The sequence below is a fragment of the Sinocyclocheilus rhinocerous genome, unplaced genomic scaffold, assembly GCF_001515625.1.
Source record: "Sinocyclocheilus rhinocerous isolate Xijiao unplaced genomic scaffold, SAMN03320098_v1.1 scaffold412, whole genome shotgun sequence".
In the NCBI taxonomy this organism is placed as follows: Eukaryota; Metazoa; Chordata; class Actinopteri; order Cypriniformes; family Cyprinidae; genus Sinocyclocheilus; species Sinocyclocheilus rhinocerous.
Window position 1 is genome coordinate 685,338 of NW_015642498.1, and position 12,028 is coordinate 697,365.

General features: G+C 35.9%; 1 protein-coding gene across 2 annotated transcripts in view; it reads left to right on the forward strand.

Moving 5' to 3' along the window:
- ppfia2 (PTPRF interacting protein alpha 2) overlaps positions 1 to 12,028 on the forward strand; it is a 194,925-nt gene that overhangs the window by 157,514 nt on the left and 25,383 nt on the right. Inside the window, exons 8-17 of one of the 2 annotated variants that reach the window (XM_016572856.1) lie at positions 2,224 to 2,445; positions 2,930 to 3,076; positions 4,438 to 4,572; positions 5,913 to 5,960; positions 6,362 to 6,445; positions 8,595 to 8,726; positions 8,816 to 8,878; positions 8,988 to 9,079; positions 9,770 to 9,908; positions 9,987 to 10,204. In XM_016572856.1, the coding sequence (XP_016428342.1) occupies positions 2,224 to 2,445; positions 2,930 to 3,076; positions 4,438 to 4,572; positions 5,913 to 5,960; positions 6,362 to 6,445; positions 8,595 to 8,726; positions 8,816 to 8,878; positions 8,988 to 9,079; positions 9,770 to 9,908; positions 9,987 to 10,204 (1,280 nt within the window). The remainder of the gene's footprint in view (positions 1 to 2,223; positions 2,446 to 2,929; positions 3,077 to 4,437; positions 4,573 to 5,912; positions 5,961 to 6,361; positions 6,446 to 8,594; positions 8,727 to 8,815; positions 8,879 to 8,987; positions 9,080 to 9,769; positions 9,909 to 9,986; positions 10,205 to 12,028) is intronic. The other variant, XM_016572855.1, reaches the window with a different exon arrangement.

Sequence of the window (12,028 nt, forward strand, 5' to 3'; positions counted from 1 at the left end):
AGAACATTAAAAAAACTTCCTGGCTTTGTGAGACCTATATGCAGTGAATGAATCTTCATAATGTTCCACTTGATTGTACATTTAGTCAGGAATCATGGTTTGGAAAAAGTAACTAGTAAAATATGTACAAGTTATGTCACAGTAACACAATAGCAACTAATGCAAGTAGGCAAATAAAAAAAGACTTACTATATCCTCCACTGAATATCACGCCGGCGCGTTCTTCTGAGGAAAATCCAAAGCTTATTCCTCTCAGCGTGTCTTCTTCCAGAAGCGAAGTAGCCGAGATGAACTTGAGGGAAAGTCTGGTTGCTTTGTTTGCTGTGATGTGGGCGTTTACATGCGCGCGTCTCACGTGGAGGATTGTAATAACAAAAGCGCGATCGGCGCGTGGGCGTGGTCACATTAGCGATAATGAAGGCGACGGCCAAGACTTGACATCACATTGGTTTCATACTGATTACTTTGTCACATAATATTTGTTTTCGTCATGACTTACTTCGTTTAAAAGTAGACATGTTAAGCTTTCTATAGATATATCTGTCATGTGTGTGTGTCAAATATTCGCTGAGTTTCAGTTAATTTTAGTGACGCGTTTCAAACAGATATGCGCGGAGAATGAGACGGCTAAAAGCACACCCTGTTTATTTTCTTTTATTTTGCAAAAGCACAATGTTTTGTTGATATTGTGAGTGTACACAAATAAAAGTAGACCCTTTACAGATTTAAATGCTGGATTACTCTTATATGTACGATCACGTATGAAGGAGCATTTTAGTTATTTTCGCTGTCAACATTCAAATCTGCAAAAATTCCCGCCGGCGGAACTGTCGACCCCAGGAGGTTAATGACAGAATTTTCATTTTTTGGTGAACTAACCCTTTAAACCCTGGAACTTGCATAATATATTAACTATAGGTTTTTGTGCCGTATTTACATTTGTTTAGTATAAATTACTGTATCAATTAATGTTTTTTCCATTTAATTGGCAATTAATTATATGATTACTGGACATATTCACTTGTTTTTATACTTGTACAGTACAAATAATTCTTTTTAGTTTTTGTTATTTTAGTGCTTCATCTAAAACTAAACAAAAATGAGAAGTAGAGCCTTGGAAAATAGCTAAAATAAAATGAGTTTTGAGTTTTTTATTTCAGTTAAAGGAGACCTATTATGCCCCTTTTTATAATATGTAATATACAGTGGGTACGGAAAGTATTCAGACCCCCTTAAATTTTTCACTCTTTGTTATATTGCAGCCATTTGCTAAAATCATTTAAGTTAATTTTTTGAATGTATCTGTGACGTTTCAGCTCAAAATAGCCAACAGATAATTTATTATAGCATTTTGAAAATTCCTGTTTTGAGTGGAAGCAGAAACACGCTGTTTTCATGCATGCCTCTTTAAATGCAAATGAGCTGCTGCTCCCCTCCCCCCTTTTCCAGAATAGGGCTGTGCCTTTACAGCTCGTTCCTCAGATACTCTGCTAAAAAACATCTGTTTGGTTTTGATTACGATGTCTATTGTGCTGAAATCATGCGTTTTAACCCATATTAGTTTAAACTTCTGATATACGGTTTTCTGAGCGCACACATCCGAAGCACACACACAGAAAGCAGCTGTCACACGGCATGTGAGTACTAAACTAAATTCTCCTTCCTGTCTTATTGCGCTTAAACTGTCAAATACACATAAGTTTACGTTAAAAACACACACGAGTTGCCAAAACAGTTGGTTATTTCTGTGTTCTGTGCTCAGCAGTGCAGAACAGTTAGCATGCTTTGCTCGAACTTTAGAACTGGTACGTGGTTGTCGCTTGCGAACACACAATGGGGGCGCCGTGGGTGGAAACTTGCAGATTAAGGGGTGGTAATATTATAATAAGATCCCCTTTCTGAGCAGCTCATTTTTTAACAAGCTTGCAGAGAAAGGCTTAGCAAAAAATTTACTGTTTTGTTCTTTTTAATGTTTTCTGGGTTGGTAGATGCACCGGGGACCCGATTATAACACTTAAACATGGAAAAAGTCAGATTTTCATGATACATCACTTTTAATGTTTATTTAATGTAATTCAAAATAATTTTATGGGCTTAGTTTTATTTAACAATAATAACCCTTATAATAATATGCAGTTTTACTGAATTAACGTGCAGCTGATTCTGTTTAAACAGCATTTTTTCACTCTAAAAGGAAGTGTATTACATGTGTTTGGGCTGCAGCGGTTGTCTAACGGGTCGATGGAGTCGGGGGACGAGGCCAGTCAGGTGGTGGAGCTGCAGGAGCTGCTGGAGAAGCAGAACTACGAGCTGGCGCAGATGAAGGAGCGCATGTCCTCGCTGTCCTCCCGTGTGTCCGAGGTGGAGCAGGAGCTGGAGACGGCTAGAAAAGACCTCATCAAGAGCGAAGATATGAACAACAAGTACCAGAGAGATATTAAAGAGGTGCAGTATGGGTGTATGTCAAGCCTCTGTCTCAAAACACACATACTGTAAATTAGGCTGTGTCTGAAACCTCATCAGACAATGGTTAACATCCTTTCATCTCAAATGCAGTTTTATTAAAAGGTGCCTTCTTACAAAATTCAGTCTGTTGCAACACTGACTGACCAGGTAGCGAAACAGCTGCCTTCGGTTTCGGACATAGCCTTGTCACATTGATAATTAGCGACAGCTGGACAGATTCTGGGAAATGTCTGTTGGATTTGAGATACAGCTATTGATGTAGAGAGGTTGTGGCAGCCCGGAGCAGTGAGTGTGTGTGCCTCTGTGTCCAAATGTGTGTTTGCTTGTGTTCATATTTGTCCTCAAGCCTGTGTGTAATTATAGGGCAGGATTTTTGATTGACAGTTGACTATTACACCTGCGGGTTCTATCTTAGGTGTGTGTCTGAGAGCCACTAACCAACAGTCTGTGTGTGTGTGTACAGGCTATGTGTCAGAAAGAAGACATGGAGGAACGGATAGTGACTCTTGAGAAGCGCTATCTCAGTGCCCAGAGAGAGTCCACATCACTACATGACATCACAGACAAGCTGGAAAACGAACTGGCCAATAAGGAGGCGTTCCTCAGACAGGTCAGGTTCTGACTACTTGTCTTCCAATTTTATTTTCTGTTTAGCATTATTTCAAATTACTTTGATGTACTGCAATTATATGACTGCGTTATGCACAGATGTTTTGAACTTGACAACTGACAACAGTCATTCCGTTCGTAATTGAAGATTCTTTTCTGCTGATATCACGGTCAGCATGACACCATTTCATATCCTGCCAAATGATCCACCAGGATTTCTGAGAAAGTGCTTAGGGATTTGGGGGGGAAAAACATGTTCTATACATATTACAGAGACATAATAAAAGTGCATGACAAAATTAAGAAATTTTAACCATTTAAATTAATACTTCACCTGGAAAATTAAATTATTATATATTTATAAATTTTTATTTATAAATATATTAAAAAATTATATATTTATTAATTTTCTTTATCAAATGTTATGGATGAATATATACAGAGTAATCCAATGTTTTGTAGAGAGGGGTCAAAATGACAATTTTCACCTGAGGTTTGGAGCCAAATTACAGCGGGGTAAAAATGACTTTGGAAAAGTACCAGCAACATTATTTTATTTTTAGACAGAGATTAGTAAATTAGTCTATTAGTAAAATATGTTGACGTTAGTGATCTTTCTTGCATTATATGCCAATAGTGACAGCTCAAAAATGGGGGAAAAAAATTCCTGAAGTTTGCATGGCTGTAAACTACATTTACATTAACATTTATTCATTTAGCAGATGCTTTTATCCAAAGTGACTTACAAATGAAGAATACTTAGCTGATACTTTTTTTACTTTACTTTTCAGAGAGTAAAAGCTGAGGAACAAATATTATGAAACTAGAAATGCATTGTTTCCCTCTATCAAAACAACCGCATAGAACATACCTGAGTGCCATAAATATTCCTTTTCCAAAGTTTCACTTTTTATATAAACAGTACCAAAACAACACTGATATGTAAAAGAGCAGCGAGAATATTCTACGAAATAATTATTTATTTATCTATTTATTTTTCAGTTTTAATTATTTTTGTACTTATTTAGTAACAAATTATGTAGATTTTATTTTATTTTTGCTTTTTTCAGTTAAAGAAACCTATTTGTAGAAAGTTTAGTGTATAAGGTAAATGAATTGACACAGGTACTGCCAAGCTTCAGCGTGCATTTATCACCCTCTAATGAGAGTTTAATTGTTCCAAGAACAGGCAAAAATAGGCAGTTATGTAATTTTGTTTGTTTGGGCACACTGAAAACAGCCATGATGATCCACTTGTTGCTGTGGAAGCTGGACTGTCCTATGGTGTCTGCCATATGAGGATAAACTCTCTGATCAGACACTGTGTGTGTGTGTATGTGTGTGTGTGTTTTCCTCCCACAGATGGAGGAGAAGAACAGGCAGTTACAGGAGCGGCTGGAGTTGGCGGAACAGAAGCTCCAGCAGACCATGAGGAAAGCTGAGACTCTGCCTGAAGTCGAGGCTGAGCTAGCACAGAGGATAGCAGCTCTCACTAAGGTACTGTACTGGATGCCACACACACACATACATTAGCTGTGTTTAATGCAAACCAGTGTTGTTGAAATCCTTAACTAAATGTTCATTTGCTTTGAAATTAACAAGAAGTAAAGTGAAGGAATATCTGGGAACACATGAGTGATAACTCAAATGAACTGATTTACTGAAGTGAACCATCAGAACAAACGATTCACACAAATGAATCATCCAAACTGTAGTACTTCAGAGAGTGAGACATCAGGCTCAACTATTCAGGCTAGGGGTCAAGGGCCATTTTTGAGGTGGTTTTCCTATTGACCACTGCACATTAAGGTGCTCTAAACATTCTTGGTTTAGTTGGGGCAAAGCATTACACTGCACTTAGTGTACATTTATTATGTGCATTGATCAGCATAAAAACTTCAAAATCTTTAGTCGCAGTAGATTGAAATCTCTTTCAAACTTATGTAGTTTACTGATCAGAATGATTTGAAAGGTCATATGATCAAATACATCAGTATACTGTATTTTTTGTCTGGTATGTGTTAACAAATTGTACATGACAAATTTTCACCAAGCACAGAATAATTACATCATTTTGTGAAAATTGTTATTTCCTGTGATTCCTTCCCATAGTACTTACTGTATGTAACCTTGATATAAAAAATAATAATCTCTTTCATTATAAATTTATTATATTAGTAATATAATTAACTTGAAAAGAATTTGCATTACAATTTTTATTATTCTTCCATTATAAAATTGTAATATTAGATATATAAATATCTTGTTAAAATAGCATTATTTTTAAAATCCTATTTTTTATAAAATTGTTATATTATATAACTATCTTGGCAGAAAAAAAATAACATTTTTTTTATTCTTTCTTTATAAAATTATGTTGGTAATAATTAACTTTATTAAACATATCATTATATTTAATTATTTCTTTAAAAAGTTTATATTTGTTATATAATTTTCTTGTTGAAAAAAACATTTATAAATGGTTATTTGTTATAATAAACTTTATAAAAATTTGTTGTTATATATTTAATATAGTATAATGTATAGAATTATAATTCCTGTGTGCTATTTTTCCCCTTGCTTAAAAAAAACACCCAAAATTTTCATAAAATGGAACAATTCCTACTTTAAACCCAAATGAGAGGTGAGAAGTTGGCAGGTGATTTCTCACAGTGACCACTGCCCCTGAAAGGGTTTAAGAAAAAGTAAAAGACAGAAATTGCTCTTGTTCATTCTTTAAAATGAGCTGTTAACAAACTCTACTGTGGAAACATGGACAGATACGCCGTTCATTATTAACGTTGTGTGATATTTCTCTGTATTGTGTGGTTTGGTAGTCTGATATGGAAGCTAAACTCCAGGACATAAACTGCAGTGTGAGGAAGGTGGGGCTGAAAGCTGGTCTCTCTCTCTCTCATTCACTTCACTCTGTCTGGCTGTGGGTCTGTTCACTGCTGGTGTATTTCAGCTGCATGTGATGCTCAGCTGGGATTTTCTTCGCTTTAATGAGTTGCTGACGTACTTGGTTCTTTCTGTTCACCCAGGAGAGAACAGAAGCTTAAGGAAATACACGCTCCTTCTCTTTACCTGTCTGCTCAACCATGTCTGTGGTGTTTGGTGTGATGGCACTTTATAAACCAAACTCAAAATCTCATAAATCTAGATTATTTTCCAGCCAACATCATAGTCATGGTTCAGGGGTCTTTTCTCTGCTGGTAAACGCTGAGCTAATTTGTGGCTTTACATTTTCACGTCTGACAAAATACAATGTGTGTTTGTTGTTCAGGCGGAGGAGAGACACGGCAGTATCGAGGAGCGTATGAGACATTTAGAGGGACAGCTGGAGGAGAAGAACCAGGAACTGCTCAGGGTCAACATCTCTTTATATAAGAATCCATACTTCCATACTATTTTCACAGTGTGCTTATTTTATGCAGAATGTAAATTATCAGATTGTGGAATATCCAAATTAGCAACTACATTTACCAAACAGTATAGTATAAAACAGCACACTGTGTGGAAAACTGTATCACAATGCACTCTAACTTTACCTTCCATTTCCAGTATGATGAATAAACTGAAAGCAATGTCAACTATGATTATCTCCTCCTAACGGATTATTTTATTGGACTGTCAAAAACACAAGATATAAGTTTTTACTTCTGAGATGATAACTGGGCAACTCTTACAAATTTAAAACCCTCAGAGACCCAGTATAGCAGAATTGACCCTTCGCAAAAACCCGCCCTCCTTAGTTACTGTTGCTATGTCCGACAAGCCATGCTGCTCTCACATTACACATACGCGCAGTGAAAAATACATTGCAGAGCAAAGAGGAAACTGACAACACGCTGACAGACGAGACAGAGCAGATTACTTCTGGTATGAAACAAGGTCTCAGCTTTCAAATTTGGTAAAGAAATTCAAACAATAAATAGCATTTTGTGGCTCTTTAATGTGTCGTGACAGATCACTGTAGCACCTCAGTTCATTTGGCACGTGAACCGATCGTCTTTTCATATTTATTTAAAGCATGAAATAAACATGAATGAATATCAGAACATGTTTTGTTTCAACTATGGAGCATCAGTACAGACAATTTTTCAAGTTTAATCCACCGAAGTTAATCTACTCTCCTGTCTTATTTGTTTGTCGGACAAAATGGCGGATGCGGTGTTATGATTGGTCAGATTGCCTGTCAATCAAGCTCTTTGCAAAGGGTCAATTGCAACGTTTGTATAAAGCAATTAAATAATACCTAACTTTAACTAAATATGGGTCAAAACTACACATAACAGTAGCTGACACTGAAATTTATCACAACAGATACAGTGGGGGGGGGGGATCTTTGTAATTGCCACAGCTTGCTAAACACAATTCAACAAATTGATCTATTTACAAAGCAAGTATTTAACATTTTATATTTATTTTATTTTATTTCTACGAGTCTAGTAATGGGAAAAGGCTTACATGGTATGAAATTTTAAATGTACATAAATTCAAGATCATTTTTCTCACACAACATAGTCTGAGCCTATCCAATGGTGCAAAGATTGTATCACTATTATCTCATTGATTTAGCAAATATATATTTACACACACACACACACACACACACACATTGATGTAGCAACATTTATATATGTGTGTTATAGAACTATATATAAGTAATATTAAAAATGACTAAATTATATTTAAAATATGCATTAATATGAATATTTAAAATCATCCTTTCTGTATCAGTAAATAGTGCTTAAATGTTTCCCGTAATGCCCAGCATTGCAATTTTTAATGTTTCTCCAAATTATACCCCAATGTAGGGCTGCAACTAATGATTATTTTGATAATCGATTAGTTGGTCGATAATTTTTTCCGATTAATCGGATTAAAAACAAACAATTTTCTTTTTTTATTTTATTGACAAAACACACTATTCCACATTCTGCCCAATGTCCTTAAAACAAACGTGCCAACTGAATGCGATGCTTTACAATTTATTAGACCACCTGCCATAATAAAGAGAAAACACATTTGAGGAATTTTAGGAATCTGTCAAAAAATTGTTTAAATCAAAAAAATTTTATTGTCATTTATTTATAACTAAATACTTTTATTTATTCACAAAATAAGTAATTCAGTGCTTTAATTTGACGTGACCGGCTGAAGTTGGACAAGTATGTAAACTCCGTTGGACGTGCACTGTGGGCAGACCCGATTAATCGATAATGAGAATCGTTGTCGATGATTTTCATTATCGATAATAATCGATTTTATCGATTAGTTGTTGCAGCCCTACCCCAATGCAAATATTGCCTGTATTTAAAGGCTTTCTAGAGACATGTTTAAGGGTGAAAAAAATAAATATGGCATGAGTATCAAAATTTGGGTCTCTGTGGGTTAAACATTCAGTACAGTGAGGTCATATTTTAGTGTGCTGTATTTAGTATGCTAGTATTTGATAAAACATTTAATTTGAGTGAATTTGTACTTTAATTTTAATTTGTACTTTGTTTCCTCAGGCTCGACAGAGAGAGAAGATGAATGAGGAACACAACAAGCGTCTGTCGGACACTGTGGACAGACTCTTGACAGAGTCGAATGAACGTTTACAGCTTCACCTGAAAGAGAGAATGGCCGCTCTTGAGGATAAGGTGAGAGAAGATCCAACCATCATGACAGATGTCTTCCAATAATGTTTCCTTTATTGTTTCCTACACTGTTTCCTTTGCTTCTCTTTCAGAATGTGTTAATACAAGACTCTGATAACTACAGGAAGCAGTTAGAAGACTCCATACAGGAAAAGGTTATTAGTTTTTATTTTCTGAAAACTAGCTGGGTGGAACAAATTTTTATGCAATGCTTTGCTATCCATTCTGAGTAAAATTAAACTTTAATGTGCTTTGCGGTTGTAGTCTCATCTCTCGGAGGAGATCGAGAAACTGAGATCTGAACTGGATCAGTACCGATTGAGGGCCGGATCCCTTACTGAGCCCACGCTGTCACGGTGAGACTGAAAGCATGAAGGACTCAGAACTATCCCTTTACAATAAACAATAGCTCTGTTCCAAAACCTAGCAAGCTCAACAGAATTGTTGAGACCTACTGTGAGCTCTGAAGTTATTTGGTGGTTTATGCTTTTTTTGAAGCCATCAGCCCACATTATTTAAACTTATTAAATTATCATGTTTAGTGGAATTATAGGTGAAAAACTGTTACCCATTATTCTTAAAAAAAAAATTCCACCAATCAAATCAGACTTTGCAATATATCTAGCATTTTTGTCTCTCAGTAGTTCAGTATCAGTAGTTTTAATAAATCAGTAGTTTTGTATTTCATCATCATTTTCAATTATGCTTCATGGGATTGTTCCAGATCTGTCACTGATATGGTTCCATTCTTGTTAAAATGCCTTAAAAGACTGCGGTCTATGTATACGGCAATATAACTCACAAGGAACTATGTTACCATTTCTATGCGGTGTTTGTCAAATTATTTGACTCGTACATACCTCGATTCTTCTGTATGATTTTATACTACGGTTCCATTAAAACATTAGTATTGATGAGTTTTGCAAGTGAAGTTTATAGTTTCCAATGTATTTCATAGTGAAACTAACCAGGTAGAATGTAAACAAAATGTAATTTTAGATTTTAAAAGCTTAATTCTAGATAACAGATTGTGGTCTTGATTCCAGGTCTCATCTGGATGCATCTGGAGATCTGCGTTTCTCTCTGGGTTCTCTTGCTGAGACGCAATCTGACCATTATCGCTCTACCAAGGTGATCCGCAGGCCCAGGAGAGGACGCATGGGGCTACGTAGGGACGAACAGAAGGTAGGGTCTCATCACCTATTGTTTCTTGAGCTTTGTGCTAAACATCACTCCTTGTGTTTCTCTTTCATCTTCTTGCAGGCTAAGTCTCTGGGAGAGCACGAATGGCGCTCTCAGCAACTTGGCGTTCTGGGCGGCCACCCGTTCGACAGCGACACGGAGATGTCGGATATCGATGACGACGACAGAGAGACCCTTTTCAGTTCGATGGATTTACTGTCTCCTGGAGGACATTCAGATGCTCAGACTCTGGCAATGATGCTGCAAGAACAACTAGATGCCATCAATAAAGAGATCCGGTCAGTTTGCTGATTGTGACCACTGCACCTTTTTGTAGACTAGGCTTAAATCGTGTTGCCTTAATGGTCTACCCAGAGATGGGCTACATTCAGATTGCTTTAATGTCTATAATGTAATCCATCTGTAAAGCAATGAAAGGACATTATATTTCTTAGAAATATCACCTCAAAGGTGATAATAAAACAGCAGTGGGCTTAAGATCGACCCTTGGTGCATACTTTCTTTAGCATTATTAGATTTGACAGCTGTTCAACAAAGGTAGGATCTAAACCAGGCTAGCACCTGTCCAAAAACAGCAACACAATTTTCAAGATTGTCCAAAAGAAAGTTAATGATATATCAAATGCAGGCCTAGCAGAGAAATAAAACCCTAGTTGGATAACAAAAGTAAGACATTTGTTACTCTGATAAGTGTAGTAATGGGGCCTGAAACCTGACTTAAGGGAAATCTGATATGGCGTGATTTTTTATTATTTAATGAGCATCTATGTTTGTTTTTCCTCTTGTTGTTCATTTAGCATTAGATTAAGAATAACTCTTACAGCTTTTCTTTTTAACATCATTTAAATGTGTTTAAAAAAATCCACAGTCATAAAGCAAAACTCAGTGATCCTTATTAGTCAGGTTAAGGCTGGACTACACTGCACAACTTTTGCAGATTTTTCTACAGATTTGCAGTCTAGTGGAGTCGACGCTCATTGCCAAAAGTTGGAGCCATTCTGCAGATTTTGTGCAGTTTTGACAGATTTCACATGTGATTTTTTAGCTTCAGAATATGAATCAGTACATTTGGAGGACAATCAGACATGTTTGATATTTTGAGCCAATTTTAAAACAAATATTGTTTTCATTTGGCATGTGTCTCCTAGCAACGAGACACAAGTTTTTGCATTTAACTTGAAAGGTGGTGTGTGATCCTTAGTTTTGTGGTGTTTGATGCCCAATTTTTTTCTGTAACCATTTACAAAGTCAGCAAGTGTGGACATTGTTTTAAAATATGTTTCCGATTTTAAAAGTCCTGTAGTGTATTCCAGTCTTAAGTCTTTTTTTTTTTTTTTTTTTTAATTTTTTGACTCATTCGTTTGATCAAAAATACAGTAAAAACAATACTACTGTGAAATATTATTATAATTTAAAGGAAGTGTTTTCTGCTGAGCTGAAACATTACCTCAGTCTTCAGTGCACATGATCCTTCAGAAATCATTCTAATATGCTAATTTCCTGATCAAGCTCATTATTATCAAAATTGTAAAAAGTTGTGCTGTTTAATATTTTGTAGAAAATGTGAAACATCAGGATCCTTTGTTGGTTGAAAAAAAAAATGATTTATTTGAAATAGACTTTTTGTAACAATGTACAATTATGACTGTTTTTTCTCCATTTTAACTGCCACTTACAGTTCGGTTGTTTCTGTCTTGTCACACTCACTCAATCTGATCTTTGCCAAATGTTTATTTGCAATATTTTTATCCAGATTGACATGTAGTACACTGATTCCTGGGACAGGTACAAGTTCCTTGACTATTATCCTTGTAGCTTTGTTTAAAACGTACAGTACGAGGAATTGAACTTGTCACCTTTGCATCTTAGTAGCGTAGATTTATCAAGTTTCCCTTCATAACCTACATATAACCTTCTACTCCCTAGCTAATCCCTTCACTCATATTTTGATGATTTAAGTGGCACATTTATTAGAATTTCTACATCTCTACAGAGACTCAGGATCAGGGTTTTGGCACACACAAGTCCTAGAAAGAAGTAAAAACAATAAAAGGCACTGCAGAAAGATGAGTTGTGCCTCCATGTGGTGTATATGCTGATTT